Source organism: Anomalospiza imberbis, chromosome 1 (genome assembly GCF_031753505.1).
Source record: "Anomalospiza imberbis isolate Cuckoo-Finch-1a 21T00152 chromosome 1, ASM3175350v1, whole genome shotgun sequence".
In the NCBI taxonomy this organism is placed as follows: Eukaryota; Metazoa; Chordata; class Aves; order Passeriformes; family Viduidae; genus Anomalospiza; species Anomalospiza imberbis.
Window position 1 is genome coordinate 138922785 of NC_089681.1, and position 17426 is coordinate 138940210.

General features: G+C 43.8%; 1 protein-coding gene and 1 long non-coding RNA gene across 18 annotated transcripts in view; one reads left to right on the forward strand and one right to left on the reverse strand.

Annotated features, from left to right (window-relative positions):
- Positions 1-10950, reverse strand: part of PARD3 (par-3 family cell polarity regulator) — a 445891-nt gene extending 434941 nt beyond the window's left edge. For 11 of the 17 annotated variants that reach the window (XM_068173465.1, XM_068173476.1, XM_068173422.1 and 8 more), the window contains exon 1: positions 10702-10950. In XM_068173465.1, the coding sequence (XP_068029566.1) occupies positions 10702-10821 (120 nt within the window). In that variant the 5' untranslated portion in view covers positions 10822-10950. The remainder of the gene's footprint in view (positions 1-10701) is intronic. The other 6 variants (XM_068173455.1, XM_068173447.1, XM_068173437.1 and 3 more) reach the window with 1 other exon arrangement.
- Positions 10951-11575: 625 nt separating this feature from the next.
- On the forward strand, positions 11576-14840 carry LOC137462795 (uncharacterized). Its single transcript, XR_010993781.1, has 2 exons — positions 11576-12183; positions 12789-14840. It is a non-coding gene; the product is annotated as an uncharacterized lncRNA (long non-coding RNA).
- The last annotated feature ends 2586 nt before the right edge of the window (positions 14841-17426 follow it).

A 17426-nucleotide genomic window follows, 5' to 3' on the forward strand; every position in this document is an offset into this window, starting at 1 on the left:
TCACTCTGAACAGCCCACAGGACAACACTAGCACTTTGCCCAAACCTTTCCTCGACCATTTAGCTCAGCACTTCTCTCACAGGTCACTGGCCACTGGGAAAATACCACCACATAGAGCAGATTTAGTCAAGTCTGAAATACACAAGTGTAAAAAACATTTTGGAAGCAGATTTAGGATACAGTTCCCTTCAGCAGATTGTTTAGACTTTTCCAGATGCTAAAAGGTAAACAGCAGCATATTCAAACTAATTACCTCATATTCAAATATCACAAGAATATTTAACTCAGCACAAATTAGCTTTTCGTACAAGCTAGCTCCCCTTCACTGCTGCTTCCATTCCTCAGCTAGGGAATTTCACCAGCAAAAGAAACTTCTTACCTCCACAGAGACAGGGTAAGGACCATGAGCCTTTTCAGCTAAATATTTCATAAACACCAAAAGATACAATACAGGATGCTCACTACCTGTGGCTTCCAAATTAGCAGAGGCTTCAAGCTAACAACAGCTATTTTATGGCAACGCCAAAGCAACAAAAGGGTCATCAGGAATTTACTTCAAACAGCTATACTAATAAAGGAGAGACTTTTAAGACACTGATTACAGTAACATTTCACACACATTAACATCTGGGTTTAGTTTACCAAAGCACTGTGTTCCTGAGTGATCACTGGGTACAGGGTGAGGAGACTACTCCATTGCCTAACATAACCACAAGTTAAATATGCTGTTTTACATACAGAGCATAACATTTTCTTTTAAACCAGGTTAGTTAAGTCCAGAAAATACAGAAGGTTTTCTCTTCAAATGGAAGCTCTTAAACATACAAATATTTTGCATACAGTTATAGTCATTTAAAATCACATTCACTGGCCTTTTTACAAAGAGAGCCTATACTAATACAGTATTCTGAATTTTAAAGCACTAATTTATTTCAGCCAATCCACTTTTTCTTGATATTTATTCATTCAAACATCAAATTCTCCAGAATTATTACCGACAGCATTTATTTATGCTATTTTTCATTTGAAGAAAAACTAGAAAGAGCAATTAAAGCTGCTGTTAAAAAAACTCAATGAGAGCAAAAACTATCAAACCTATCTTCTCAAATCAGTATTCTTAATGACATTTAAAAATGTTCAATAGAGGATTTGGCAACAATGCTCTGAACTTGCACCATGCCCAGAAGACAGGACTCAGTTTGACTGAGGGTGGAGAAGTCTCTCGTGCTGGATCTTTGCCTTTCCCCCATCCTCAGGTACCTCGTTCCTACAATGCCACAAGAGAAGCAGCAGCTTTGGCCGCGTTTGGGGTTAACCCAGGGCACACCCTCACCCTGATGCAAACCTGACCTGCCCCTCACACACACACACACCTTGCAGGAGCCCTGCAAAGCTGGCTCCCCCACTGCAGGAAAGCCACAGCCACTCCTGGGCTACCTCCCCTCATCTCCCTGCAGAAGCAGCAGCATTTCTTCTCTTACCCAGCACTCATCTCTATAATAAAAACCAGAAACACCCAGCAGAATAAGTGAGGTGCACAGAGAGGACTACTCTCCTCCGATTGTAATACTCTCCAGATTACTATAATTGCATAATACTTTTTAACTTTTAGCAAGCCTAACACTTCAGGTTAGCAGTCTTCCAGCAGCCTGCTACTGCCAGAGACAAATTCAAGGTAAGTAAAATTCCTTCCCTCTTCAGGCTGCATACAGTGCTGAGGCCAGAGCTCATTCATCAGGAATGGATGGCCACTACAGCCTGGCCACCACAGCCCTGCTGCCTAAATTCTTCTTCTTTTGGTACCTGGTAGCTGGCTGCTTTCCTGGTGCTCACAGCTGCAGGCACAGGTTCTTCACAGGAAGGCAGAGGGGCAAACTGACAGCACAAACAAATGCACACTTAAAACAACACAAATAACATATGGTCCAACAGGTTCCTGGAGAGGTCCAATTAAATCAAGCTTTGTTATTTCACTTAGCAGCTTATTAAAGAAGCAAAAGGTTCTGAAGCTTCCAATTTATTGGGGTTCTTCAACTGTCATTTAAGTTGTTAGAGCAACAAAACTTTCAGCTGTGTGGTCTCAGAGACACTCCAGCAACCCCAGAAGTAATTTTTCCAATATTCACTCAGTTCAGCTCCTTAAGAACTTGGAACAAAGTTGTTCATTATATGCACAAAGATGTATATTGCTGCAAGGTTCTCACAAGTAAGATATTGCTTCTGACATTTAACAGAGGAGAAAAAACCATTATGTGGCCTTTGCCTGGGGGGAAGATAGAGTAACCCAACAACTTTGAAAGCACATGCAAAAAAGATGGGGTAAGGTGAAACTACTTTTCCATTTAGTAAGTGTGGATACATTTCTTTAAACAAATGAAAACACCTAAGTGGGTGCACACACAAACATACAGGCACTCCCAGAAGTTCCATCTCCATTTAAAATACTTTATACCCACGTAACTTTTCGTTTTTTTCTAGTAATACACATCAACACCAGAAACATTTTAAATTGCTATTCTGAGTCTGTAAAGACATGCACACCCAGAAAAAAAAAATCCTATAAATGTTGCCACTTAAAAAGAAAACTGCCAATGATATATCATCTTGCTCCTCCTGTAACAAATTCATAATTTCACAGCATCAGCAGCAGGCTGAGTATGAGCAAATGTGGACAGTGTGGCCAAAAAATGTGACACTGCTTTTCCAGAATAGAGTCGATTTTCCCTACCAAATCAGGGATACGCTACTTTCACTAAGCTTATTGCCCAGAAAGAAAAGCTTCCTATAATAAATTCCACAGGTTGATTTTAAAAAGAAAGCCTTTGGGTGACATCTGTTGCACCACTGAGGTCAATTTTTCATCCTCTTGCTAAATGGACCGCTTGCCTCCAGGGCACCAAGTTAACCCATTTCTTCCCATCTTTGGCATTTTCTGATTGTGTGAACTTCATGTACTGCATTAGTGTCTTGCTTCCCTGTGAACTCCCATTTCCCACTCACGTGAAAAGAAAAAGCAACGGGAGTCATATCTCTCTATCCTTCAAAAGTATTTCCTTTCACCAAACTCCAAGGACATCCCATTCCTTTTCCCACCCCCACAGCAGATCATCCTTCTCCCCACAGTCATTTCCCTTCTGCCAGCCCTAATTCTGTCACCACTGAAGTCCTGAGAAGCTGGAGGCACAACGACCCAGGAGGCAACAGCAGCCAACTTGTCCAGCACCAGAGCATGGTCTCTGGCAGGAGCACAGCAGCACCCCAGGGCCCAGCTCCAGGGGATGCTCATCTCTGCTCCTGGGCAGCAAGGATCATCCTCTTGCACAGAAACTCTCTTGTCTTCACTCCTCTCCTACACCAGAGACCCCAGCCTTGAGATGTAGGGTGTGGGATGCAGTCCAAGAGTTTTAGTAGGAAAGTAGGAATGCATTTCTCCTTTTTTTTTTGGGATTAAATAGGTGATTAATGTGCATCACTTTGCCACAGGAAACTGAAGTAGAAAATAAGTTACCACCAAGTACCTGCTACCCAATTAAAAAAAAAAAAGAACAAAAGCAAATACTGCAACAAAATAGTTACTAAAATTATTTCAAATTTAACAAATACTTGGGACCAACTTGAGAAAATAACTAAGGATACCAATAGGAAAAAAAACCTGACACTGCTGAGGTATTGTAGCAAGTAAAATTAATGTGATTGTCTCAAAAACAAAAAGGCTTTAATATTTGCTGCTAATTTAAAATTATTTTCCCCAATTTAAAATTTGACTAATTTCTCTTTCACTAGCAATATTCTTCATTTTGACAAGTATTATGTATGTCTGTGCTGCTGTTTTCCTTTTTACTTTCTTGGTTTTTTAAAAAGCCCCACTGGATTATGTAACTTAGCTCAAAGGCAGTTTGGTTTTTGGTGTTTTTTTTATCCATTTTCCAGTACCAGACTTGCTGAGCATTACATCAAAATGACCTCAAAGAAACAAAGAAAATATATAATGCATATTAAAAAGGAGGGGGAAAACACATAAAGCACAGATGCCCTAAAGTATCTTCCAGAATTTTTTAATACTTTTTGCTTCACTTTTTATTTTCTTACTGCTCAGAAAATATTTCTGAGTGAGAACATCTGTGCTATATTCTGGATTGATGTTAGAAGAATTCCACTTTATTTTCAATATACATAAGCACTGGTTCAGCATTGCTGCATGTTTTATCCATTCAATTTATATTTGGATGAAACGGTTTGTTTTCCTTTGAAGAACCAGGAAATTGTTTTAAAGCTACATTAACCATATTCTGTGTAACTAAGATCACCAGCATTTCTCCCCCATTTACTCTGTCTTATTTTACCAGATTAAATGTGCCACAACCAAAAGATGTCACAGTCTGATACAACTGAGAAAGTGTTATTTCCAGTGGTGTTTTTGTAACAGAACTAAAACATCTGTGACTGTTAAAAGTGAAGTTAAAGTGTAAAAAGCTATGAGAATCAGCTGGCTCTCCCCTGGTGGAAGGCTATATTGCCCAGGAGAAGAAAGGCTGGCAACTCCCTAAAGCCCAGCACTTTCACAGGCTCCTCCACAGTCCTCCCCTCAGAGCTACAGCAATTGCTCAGCAGCTGAACGGTGCTTTGCTCAAAGGGAAATCACTCTCCACAAACTTCACTTTGCCACTCTTCCCCAAACACATGCTTCACTTTGATCACTGTTAAGTAAGGTGAAACACTGAGAAACCACACAGTGCCAAACTGAAATCCATGGTGCATCCCGTCCAGCCGGAGACAGGCGCTGCTCACACCAGGCAGCCTCAGCAGTACCACACACATCCTTCACTGAACACCTTCCAAGCTGAAGGGCTTACGTGCTGCCCACTTCTGCAGACTCTCTTCTGAAACACTACAGAATTCAGTCTTCTTCATTAGCTTTGAATAATCCCAAGTGCCTGCTTGCTCAAATCACAGGGCTACAGCCCCAGCGTGGCTCTCAGGCCTTTTTAAGACAAGCCTCCTCCCTTGCTGTACAGATGGCTCCGAACAAAGGCAAGAGCTGGCAGAGAGGGCATGGCAGGGCTTGTGCAGCTCCCTGTCTTGCAAGCCACAGGTCCCCTCGGGCACAGCTGCTGTACAGCAAAGTCCCCATGCAAGGGACCTCTGCAGCCACCGCCACGCTCACTCCAAAGGCTCATTTCTACCTTCACCCTGCAACTTCTCTTGCCATGTGCAAGAGCCACCTGTATTTACAGATGAGCCAATGACAGGAAAACACTGATTTGGCTGAAAACACAGAGAGAATTGGAGAGAAGAGGTTAAAAGGATGTTTTCCATAATGAGCAGAGGGAATTTATCACTACAGCCTTGCATTTCCAGCACCAAACCTGCAGGATCACACAGCAGCTTTCTAAATGTGAAGCAATCATGACCCATCTCAGTACTTATCTTCCTTAAATTAGCATCTCTCCACTGCTGTTCACCAAGCCTCAGCAGAATCACGTTCCCTAACAGCTGGATTCCCCAACAGCTGGGTTTCACTGCATTGTTGGGAGCCTGACGTCAGTGAAGAGGTCAAGAGCCAGCTCAAAAACTGCCCAGAGCGCCATGGAATCCTGGCTGGCCCCAGGTAAATCACTGGAATACTACCCAGCCAACACTGAATGCAGAGCCCAGAACCATCATCCTGGGGTGTCAGCTGGAACTAAACTGATAGCTACCTGAGCAGCAGGGGTGACATGCATTTTTTAGCATTTTGGTTCCTTTTTGGGGTTGAGAGGATTCTTGTGCATTCTGGAAATCGCCTGTAAGATTTTTTTTCTACTTAAAAAAGGCTTGAGATTTGCACATATAGAAAAATGAAATCCAAATCTAAAAAAAAATAAAATAAAATAAAAACCATACACACACAAAAAGAACTTTAAATCTTTGTTATGCTAAATTTAGCCACTACTGTCCTTGAGTATTGCCAAAGGGGTAACTCAATGGGCATTGTGGCAGATCCATTTAAGCCTGTGGCAAAAACCTAGTGGTCTGGCTCAAGGAAGGAATGTGCCAAGAACAATACAAAGCTCAAGCAAAATCAGCAGATTTTCATACCAACCCACCCATATGTTAGGCTCTACAAATGATGCCCCAGTGACACAGTCATGAGGAACTGGGCAAGTGTTTGCTCTACAGAACACAACTTGCATCAAAGCTGCTGTTGTGTACCTGGCAGAGAAGCGGCTGCCTGAGAACTGCCTTTTAAGCAAATAATCCCTGTTAGCTGGCACTGGGGGGGATAAAATCAAAAACAGAAAAAAAAGCAAGCTTCACAGACACAATCACTCAGGCTTCAACCTTCATGCCTCACAATTCCCTGCTGATGAATGTCAGACCTACCAAAGAGATGGAGCTTTAAGCTTTGGGTGGCCTAAGCCCCCAGTGTACAAATTACACGAGAATATGGTCATCTGACACCTGTTACCTTTGCTTACACTGCCAACTCTCCTGGAGTTCTGGTCTCTTATCAGCAACAGCCTCCAACACTATCAAAGAGCAGATTACAATTTCTTTTCACAAATATTAGTGCACTGCAGTTTTCAAATTAACAATTGAAGTATTGTTCCATGCAACATCAAAACCCCCACAAAACTTCATCTCCTACAGCATTTGGCATGGGAGAGGGGAAAGGTGTCTCAAGACTTCTATTAAAATCTTTTTGATTCAGCAGGAAAACTGTTCATTTACTTATTTTAACTGGAAAATGAGGATTATATGTAAAGTCTAGGAACACCACTACAAGCTTATGATATGCAGGGCATCAGCCTGAACTATCATGGAGACCAAATAATGCCTCCAGGGACTCAACATGACACTGAACAACTCGAGCAAATCTACAATTTCCTATTTCATTATCTTGCTCACCATTTACATCACTTTTTTTATCTACCCATTGCTTAAGCACACCTATTTTTACTTGCAAGAAAAAGAAAATAAAATGCTTACAATATCCTCTCCAAAAAGCACAAGAGATTATGCTGACAGTCAAAAGTCAACAAAAAAAGTCAGAAACATCTCTGGCTACGTCTAGATCAAACCAAAGTTACAAGATGCACAATTACTTCCTTTCAATAGTTGCTCAATACATCATTTTTATAATAATTTTCCACCTTTTAACACTGGTTCAATATTTGATAAGTATGTTTCATCTCAACTGCCTGCCTGCCTTCTCCCTTTTGGTGCAGGCTATCTTCTCTTGCCATCTATGTTAAACCACTCAGATGTGGCTGACCTCCCCTCTTAAATCACCCTTACCTTCTTGTAAGTTTTTAACCATTAAATTAATTGCTAGGACTACACCAATTCCAAATCTGCACAACCCTTGACCAGCAGGGTCTGGAAAACCCATCTACCATTCCTCAGGCCAGCTGTCCCCTGCCCAAGTTGCACTGCTTTAAGACTCAGGCAGAGATGGTGCCAGAGGCTGCATCACTCCATCCAGCCACACCGAAGTGCACCATTAGCCTGCCCCCATGAAAACGGGGTTTCATTTAACATGATCGATTTTGCTGACTCCACTTGCCCTGATCAAGGTGGACATTTCACAGATCTCTTATCATTTGCTTGTTCATTTCCCGCAAACACAACCTGAAGAAAGAATGCATCATGTTTCAGACACAAAGCTTCTCTTGGAATAAAAGCAAAAGAACAGAAAAATGTATACACACTACACAGATCAGCCTTTAAACACAGCCTGTCATATTAATAACTAATTCCACACACAAAGACTTAGCATTGACAGCCGTGTTAATCCATAATAAATTTTTGGAGATTTATGAATCCTGATCAAAGACATAGCACCCAGAACTAACTGCAGTTATCTGTATTTGTATTATCTGTATGTTTTGAACTCCTAAAATTTTACAGAGAGGAGAACTGTACTATTATGTGGATTGTTCTCCATAAGTACTTTTTCCATTCTCAACATGTCTCCTCAACCTACATAATACCAAGCCAGAACACTGAGGTCAAATTTTGAAGCTATTCACTCCTGGCACACTGCAAGCATGATTTTGGGCTGCCTCACTACAACTGCACAGGAACATCATAAGTGCACTGTGCAGATCACTTACTGCTAATCACAACTGGGAAACCATGACAAAGTGGGGGGAAATCTGGGAAGGGCTGAAAACTCAGTTCTCAAGGAGTTCTCCTGAAGAACTGCTGCATATAGTAGACACACACATTCTTGCAGGATGAGAAATACTGCTTTTCCTGTAAGTATGAAAACCATAAACTTCATTCAAATATTTTGAATAATCTTCCACCAGATATGCTTCTTTCCATATGAGCATAGTGGTGGTAAAGTAGATTTCAGTGTCAGTTTGATACCAGCTGCCAGATTGTAAGTTCATGTGGGCACATACACTTTGATCCTCTCAGTCAGGAATTACTTTGCCCCCTTTCTTGTCTCCTTATGAAGTGAAGACTTGCTCATCTGCTAGCACAGAAAGGAGCCATCCAACTGCTACAAAAATAGAGTCATCTGTGGAATTCTAGCATCCAAACCATACAATTACTGTGTTACTCTACTGCAAGCACAGCAAACAGCACTATACACCTACTTACAAAACTTACTTTCTGTAATATCTGGTTCCCTCCCACCTAAACATCACCACAGAAAATCGTCAGCAAATTCAAGTTAAAAGTAAGGTTTGACAGTGACCATGTAAAACACTCAGAGAAAGCCCATGGACACTGCTACTGTTTTCAACCACAGAATTTCCATCTAATAGAAACAATCTCAGTAATTGCAGCTACCTCAAGTCCATACCAGTGGCATTTAGCATAACCACCATATAAATACTAATAAATAAAACCACCATGTCATTTCAACCCAGGATGCAGAGCTTTTGATACCAGGGACCAGTCAAAGTCTGGCTGCCCCTCTGCAGACCGTCTCTTTAATAAGTACATGGCCATAGTCAGAGTTACTTTTTATCCCTCCCATGCTTCCACAGGTGGGCCACTCTTTTTCTGAAATGAAACTTGCAATGATGTAACCTTTTCCTGGGGACTGTCGGGTGTCTTCCCTGTTCAATCCCTCCCAGGTTTAACATTATGCTGCAGAATGCAACTGCCACCCCTTAATACAACTTAATACTTGGAAGCCAGGATGCAGCCCATTGCCACAGGAGTTACACGGGCCACAGTTTTGGAAAAAAACACAGCAAAGTAATTATTTTTATTAATGCTGTAACACTGATGAACAAATGCTGCAAACACTTCTCATCTGAATGGCCCAATGAGGCATTCAGTGTTCCACAAACAGTCTCGCTTTACTGTTCACTGCTTTACCTTAACCAGAGAGGTACTTTCAGCCCCAGACTCCTATATGCAAGTAGACTGCCATGTGCATTAACTGCTGTATATGAATGACAGCTGGTATGCAGCCACAGCCATATCCTCAAGAATAATTTTTCTCTTTTTCCAGACAGAATCAGAATATGTTTGTTGTCTTCAAAACCATGTTCTTCAGGTGGGGAAGTGATGGGAAACACAGTTACTTTTCTCCTCCCAGCATCTGGAATTCTCCATGAAAAAACTGATTTTAAAAATTTTCTCAGGAATTACTTCAAACCAATCAATGAACCGGTCACAATATCACAATATTCCTTCATTGCATGTTTCAGGACAGGCTGGCAGTCTGCATTTGCCAAAGTAAAACTTCCAGGATCAGAAGTGTAAAATGCCTGTGAAGGGCTAAGGGGGAGAAGCACACTAAAACTTCTTGGATCGATAAGGCAGAGCAAAGGGGAAGGGCACTGCTGAAGTTCTCAGCCAACGACGGTCATACTGCCCAACAAACCACTTGATTAAAAGAAGTTTGCAGCAACAAGAAAGCAAGCACGGGGCGGGGGGGAAGGGAGGAGGGGAGGAAAGAGAGAAAGAAAAATTAAAAAAAAAAAAAAAAGAAGGGAAGAAACTCAAAACCCAACAAGTTGCCCACGGAGGGAAAGCCGAGTCTGCAACTGCCTGCACACGCACAGCCAGGGATTTCAACATGGGGCTGCGGGAGGCCGGCGCGGGCGGCCGTCGGGCTCCGCCGCGGGCCGGGCCGGCGCCCCCCGCCCCGCGGGGCACCGCGGAGCGTCCCGCAGGCGCGCAGCCTCCCCGCGGGGCGGCGGGCGCGGAGGTGCCGCGGGCGGCCGCGCTGCCGCGGGCCCCTCGGAGCCTCGCCCCGCGCGGGGGGTGGCCCGCGGGGCGCCACCGGACGCCCCTGCGGCGGGGTCCCCTCGCACCGCCCTCACCGCCGGGCCTGGAGGGCCGGGAAGCCTGGAGCTGGATTTCCAGCCCTCCGCGGCGCCTCGGCCCCGCCACTCGCCCCGGGGCACACCCGGCACCGCCGGCCCCCGCGCTGCTCTGCCGGCCGGGTTCGGGCGGCTCCCGCACCGACACCCCCGGGGGCCGCCGGGCACCGGCGAACAAAGGGCCGAGGCCCGCCAGGCGCCCGCGGGGAGCCGCGGAGGGGCCGCGCTGGCCGCTGCGGAGGGGCCGAGACCCCCCCGCCCCCCGCCGGGCACACGCTCCCCGCAGGCTCCGCCGCCGCCGCCGGTCGCCCCCGGCCCCGCTCCCGCCGCTTCCCCCGGCGGGGCAGCTCGGACTTTCCCCCTCGCTTCCCTCCCCACTCCGGGAAGCGCCATATTGATCGCGGGCGCCGCTCCCCGCGCCCCTCACCTTGGCGATCGCCTTCTTGTACCGGGTCACGGCTTGCTGGATCAAGCTGAAAACTTTCATGTTCCCGTCCCCGCAGGGCACGACCACCCGCGTCCTCCCGAAGCACACCGTGACTTTCATCCTGTGCGGCCGGGGGGCTCCCGCGTCCCTCCGGCCCCGCGCAGCCTTCCTCCTCCTCCTCCTCCTCCTCCTCTTCCCCTCCGCCCTCCGCCACGGCCGCCCCCCGGCGGGGCGCGGCGCTCAGCCCCCGGCCGCCGCCGGGCTGCCGCTGCGGCCGCCCTGCCTCCGCCCCGGCTTCGCGGCCGGCCCGGCGAGGCGCGGGGAAGGGAGGGCAGCGCAGGACGGGGGCCGGTGCTGCCTTCCCGAGGGCCGGGGGCCGCTCACATGCCGCGGCGCTGCCCGCGGCCACCTGCTCGGCTCCTGCCCCGGCGCGCAGCGGCGGCGGGCGGGGCGGCGGCGCTGGCTCCCGCTCCGGAGGCGTGGGGCGGTGCGGCGGGGCGGGGGCAGCCGGCCGGCTCCGCGGGGCGCCGGCAGCGCGGACGGGGCGGGGGAGCCGGCGGGCCCTGCGCACGGTGGGAGCGAGTGCCCCGAGTGAGCCCGAGGTGGTGCGGCTGCCCCCGCCTCGCTCTGCCCCGCCGGGAACCGGGAATGCGGAGCCGGGGCCGCGCAGGCACAAGGAGCCTCGCGAAATCCTGGTCCCTCGGCCCCGGCCGGTGCACGGGGGGAAACGGGCAGCGCCGCTGCTCCTTCTCGGGGCGCTGCCTGCTGCCGCCCTGCCTTAGGTACGCGGGTCCGGGGAAAGCAAGGCACGGCACCGCAGAGAAGGTGCGCGGCAGGACACCGCGGTGGTCTGCTGTTCCTCCCGGTGTCCGGGGGACACAGCCACCGCTCACGGCCGAAATCAGATGGCCTTCCTGGTCTTTCGGGCATCGGTTAACGCAACAGGACCAACACTGTGCAAAACCTCCTGCATCATCAGTAACACCAGCATCAATGGAACCGCTGAGCAATCTCCTCCGCAAAGCCGTCAGAAGTCATAGGGGTTTGTAGATATCGTTCACTTTTTTCCACGGATTTCATTGAGGACAATGGAATTGCACAGTTCATTGGTCATTCATTCACTGTGTCCTAACAATATATATCTTTTGTGTAGAAATGGTAAAAGAATTTAACTAGAGTGAAAGCAGAGTTTGGCGAACAGGAAGGCAGTGAAAAAAAAAAAAAAACTTTCTTTTTCTTTTTTTTTTTTTTTCCTGAACACACAGCACTAAAGATGTGAAATTCAAGTAAGCTTTGTAGCACATAATGTCAACATCCTTCTACAACACCGGACAACTCAGCACGTGTCCTCTGGTGCTCTCTGCCCGGCAGCTGTCCCAGCTGGCAGTCTGCTCTTGTTCCCTTAGCAATAGTATTAGTAAATTTAAGAACTTCAAACCTGGTACAAATGGCAAAGCTGTCTGCGGTTTAGTAGGTACAGAGGTAAGGAGCAGAATTAATGATGTTTTTAAAACATCAAAAGTAGAATTATTGCCCTGTTAAGTCAAGGGTGAGAATGGCATCCCTAACCCTTTGCATTCTAGTTAGGAGTTTCCAGTATAGAAAATGGAGGAGTCAGTTTACATTAATTTAGTTCCATGCATAATGTCCAATTTCACTCAAATCCATAGAACCTTTTTTATTAATTTCAGTTTTGGAAAGCTTTGGGGCACTCACAAGATATAAGAATCCATTTGCTGACCTACAGATAATTTTTAGTTTAGATGCCAGTTTTATTAATTACCCACCTGAGTTATCTGGACTAATACATCTGAATTTAATATGAGAAATAGTCTGCCTTTTAAAGCAGGAAACAAGCACACCTGCCATGTTATATTTTGTCATATCCCCAGTGTTCGCTTGTGTGGAATAAAAGCAGCATGCATGAGTTCAGAGAGGCAGAAATAAAATAAAACTGGTGTAAACAGTTTACCGCTCATGACTGAGACAACTGAGTACACTCTGCAGTTTTATGGCCATAGCTCATCAAGTTTAGTATTGGAAAAAGATGAAAATGTCCTCTAACCGGCTGCTTCTGTGCTTTCTAGGTGATCATAAAAGCTGCTGGGAAAGGATGAAAGAACTATAAATCCTTGGTTTAATATACATCACCTAAGAAACTTGCAGAAAGGACTGAAAATGTGAAGTCAAAAGAGGCTCTTCCCAGGCTGTTTTTAACAAGAATTTTACAATGTCGTAGACTTTGTAATGTTTCACATTCGGTTGTCATTTGCATTTATCTGCTAAAACATAATGTTGCATATTAGAAGCTTTACCACACTGCTCTAAAACTTGATATTTATAAGGCTTAATACTGTTGCTGGTCAACAGTAACTATTTCACTGTTCAGACACAGCTACAGGTTTTTCATGTTTTTCTGTGATTTAATTCCTGCTCCTACTGTCTTTAACAAGTTGCTTGGCAGTTTTCCCAGCTGTTCTAACAGTCTCCTGGAAAAAACTCCAACAGTTTAGAAAGAAATATTGATAGTTTTTTCCATTAAATGTGTGAAATGGGAAAATTCGGTAATGAAGTACAAGAAAACAAGTCTATCCTGGGATTGGATTTAAGGCCAAAACTTAAAGACTTGCACATGAATAGTGATAGATCTAACAGGAATGAGAGCCTCCAAGATTTGAGTTTCTTTCCCACTAGATATACACACAAGTTATACATACATCATTCTGAAAACATTTTTAATAAAATTTACCACATATAGTGTTTGTTTTGTTCCTTCTTAAAAGCAAGAATGAACTTTGAAAAACAAATATAACAAGGCTGTGAGATTGTATGAGGCCTAATTATGTAAGGTAAATGAAGTATAAAACATTATTATAAGAGATTATGAGAAAAGGATTATACTAATCGGGAGAAGAATTGGCAAGAGTTGCTGGTTTACAAAAATTACAGCTACTATCCATGCTGCAATATGGGTGGCACATACATAGTTCTGGATGCTGAACTTTCCTGGGCTAACATACCACAGAACCTGTCAATTCATTTATTAATGGTACATTGCTGGAGGATTTCCATGAAGACATCATCTGTCTTACAGGAAGAAGGAGGTGATGGAGCATGGGATGGAGGGAATCAAAGCTTGCATCTACTAATGATCACAAGTCTTGTTCAAAACAGCCAACCAGCTGAAAGCCCCTGCATAGACGCTGCAAACATGCAAGGAGTGAGAATCTTGCAATTAAATGCAGATTGTAAAAAACCTTTTTTATGTGAATGTTAAAATATTCAGGCAGTGGAATGATGCTGATTTCTGGAGTTATCTCACAGTTTATCCCATCTTTATACTCTACATGAGAGAATTTTTATGGTATAATTCTGGATGTGTTCAGGTTTAGTAGTCTGTTCATGCCATACAGATATTCTCTGGTTTCATAAGAAAACACCAACTCCAGGTACAGTATGTTTTAACTTCACTCTCTTTTAAATATAGATACTTCCTTAAGCCCACTAAAGTTCATTCAGTACTGTAGAAAGACCAGTGTCAAACTGAACAGCAAGAGTATTCCTTGAAGAATTACAGTTTTTTTTAAAAAGTGCCATTTGTGAAAATGCCTTAGGGATATACCACACAGTACTAGGTTTTAATGATTTAAGATAGCTACCTGCTGTAACTCTTCTGCTGAGTTATTAGGTAAAGCCTTAACTTCCTTTTCAAAATTCTGAATTTAAAGTTCTGAATCATTTACATTTTACTTTGAGGTAGAAATTTAATCAAAGTAAACATGTCTGTGACTGAGATCTTTCCATGGATAACCTTTCAGCCATAGGAGTGGGTTGATTTCTCAGCTGTTATATTTTGTGACTTTTTTCCTGCCATACTGATGCTTCTTCCACAAAGAAGTAAGGGAGTGTTTCCCATCCTTTTCTTTTATGAATGAGAAAATCATTAAAGCTTCTTAAATAATTGTGGCTAGCCTTGGCCTGAAAAAAAAAAGACAAGAAACTGAATAAAAACGTATTTTCTACAACTTCTCAAAAGGGTCTGGGATTTCAGGACTGAAAAGCCCTCAAATTAGTAAAAGGTAGTTACAGAATTACACATGTATTAATGTAGATTAGGGGATGCAGACACACAAATTTGGGAAGACAAGAACTTTCCTTGTGGTATAATAGAAGAAGGAAATTGTAGCAAAGAACAATGTATCATTTTCAAGAAAAGCCACAAGACGGTTACCCTTTCCAGGGGCTCCAACCTGTGTCTCAAGCAACTTTGGGTAGTGGGAAGGTGTTTAGGGCTAAAGAATTAGTATAGGTAAATTCACTACTCTTTTTTCCCATATCTATACTGATCTTTTGCTCTTTTTCAAATAATTATGTTCAAGGATTTTGAATAGTTTTCTTGATAATGCTCAAGTGGTTTTCAGCCATCATGGAACTGTTTAAATGGAATTGCTTTCTCTAACTTATATCAACTAATGGCTTATTGAGCTGAGATCTGGGAAGGCATGAACTAAAATATATTGAGTTACTTCTTGGTGTGGGCCCTTAAAGGCAATCCACAGGTAAGGAAGCAGAATCATTAGAGGTCTAAAAAGTGAAAAACATGAGCTGTATGAAAAGAGTGAAGTTACTGGAGGTGTCCAGAGCACACAAGGGGGCTTTGCCAGGACATAGCAAAATAGTCTTTGTGAATGCTAGAGCTATGGAATGTCATAAGGAAAACATTCACACCAATTGCTTTAGCCTGCTCTCATACCACAACTGTATTTATGCTATGGACTGAACAGAATTATGTTCACATGATACAGGTAGGGTTCTGAACATCCCTGTACTGCAAAGCACATATCTAAGTCACACATTGGAGCTGGCCAGCTCCTTTTATTTGCCCTTAGGGCTATGGGGAGTTTGTAAGCCTGTGCCAGCCATGAGGGACACCCACCACAGGGACTGCACTGGGAGGTGAATCATCTGTCACCTTCTCTTATGCCACAGAGCTGTTCTGCAGCCACTGAGGCTGCTCTGCAGGATCCAGCCACCCTAGGGTTTGCTTTGGGAATATAAGGTTAGTTTTACCCAAAGTCCATCATCAGTTATAGTTTCAGCAAGCTTTACAGAGGAAAGGAAAAGGGAGAACAGGAACACTGAATGTCAGCAGCTGAGACCAGAAAATCCCTGCATAATTTCATAGGACAAAGAAGAAGCACTTACACAGATTTGGAATTTTATCCCTGAGCAGTTTCAAAGGGCAGCTGCAGGCATTCAGTCATCAAAGCTTCCTAACACCTAAAAAATGAAAAACTAAACACAATATTTTCCACCATGGAAAATACTAGATAATCTAAGTAGAGGGGTCATTGCTGCCTAGCTCTATAATATTTAACACAAACATATAAGCATATCACCAGTAAAATTAAATTTGTAGCAACTTTTCAATTACCAGCAACTATTAACATTGTAAAAAGAAAACTGTTAAAAATAGCAGAATTTAAGAGATTTAAAAGCAGCATCAGAAATCTTGGTGAACCTGTTTAATATACAGAAGACTGAACTAAAGGGCACTTGTAGAATATATGATATTGAGACTCTAGGATGTCCAATTCAGTTTTGTCTTAAAGCTTTTAGAAGCCTGGTTCTTCCTTGAAAATGTCAGAAGTTACTTCACTTTTAAGTCTCACCTATAAAAGCTACCTGGAGACATTTTGTTTCTGATGAGAATTTATTGGATGTTTTTCTTCTCTTTTTTTTTTTTTGTTCTGCCTGTCCAGAAATTTTCTCTTTGCATTTCTTCCAGCCTTTCAGTTATTGATGAAGTTCTTGGCACAGATTTCCACGCTCTGAAACACAGATTACAGAATTCCAGTGACTAAAATAGGCTTGTGGAGTCTTTTCACTGACTTCTGTGGGCTTTGGATCAAGCCCTTGGGCCTTATCTACTCTACCCAAATAACTAATAAAAAATATCAACACAGAGCTACAGTACTGGACTCATTTGTCAGGTACTTGCCAGAGGTGGAAGAAATTCAGATTCTGCCAGAGGAACCCATTTGCTGAAGAGAAACTATGCCAAATTATTTGCTACTATCAAGTTTTATCTATTGATGAGCATTCCTGAAAAAATACCTGCCTGTGACATGAAGAGGAACACCCACAGGATATGTTAGTCAAAAGGCCTATCAAAACATGATGGAACATATATTCCACCACACAAATTATTCATGTGGTTTATAAACATATTAAGGATATATTTCTCAGTTGGTGTTCCTCTTTAGGAATCTCTGTTTAATTTTACATCCTGTTCTCATCCTCGTTGGACTGAAAGTGAATGGGAGAGTGGCATGGCTTTCAAAAACATGTTATCCTGATATTTGCAGGAAAACATTGATAAAGCTTGAAGGGAAATATATCCCTTGCTCAGCTTCTCCCTGTGCTGATGGTAACAGGGAGGACTGCATGGGGTAAGGATATTACAGCAGAGACTTTCCAATTTGCACAGGAATTTAGAGGGATAAAAATACAGACATGCACTTGGAACACATTCATCTCTGTTACACATGGAGTTAAATACAGTCCTGATGCAAACACATGCTATCACTCCTGCATAAATATTTGCTCCTGAGCAAAGTCCCATGGCACCTGCAGAAAGCCTTTTCTAGGACACAGGCCAGCAGTCAAGTGTCAAAACATGAAGGACCAGCAGGGAATGTGTTACACATCTCCTTGCAGGGAGT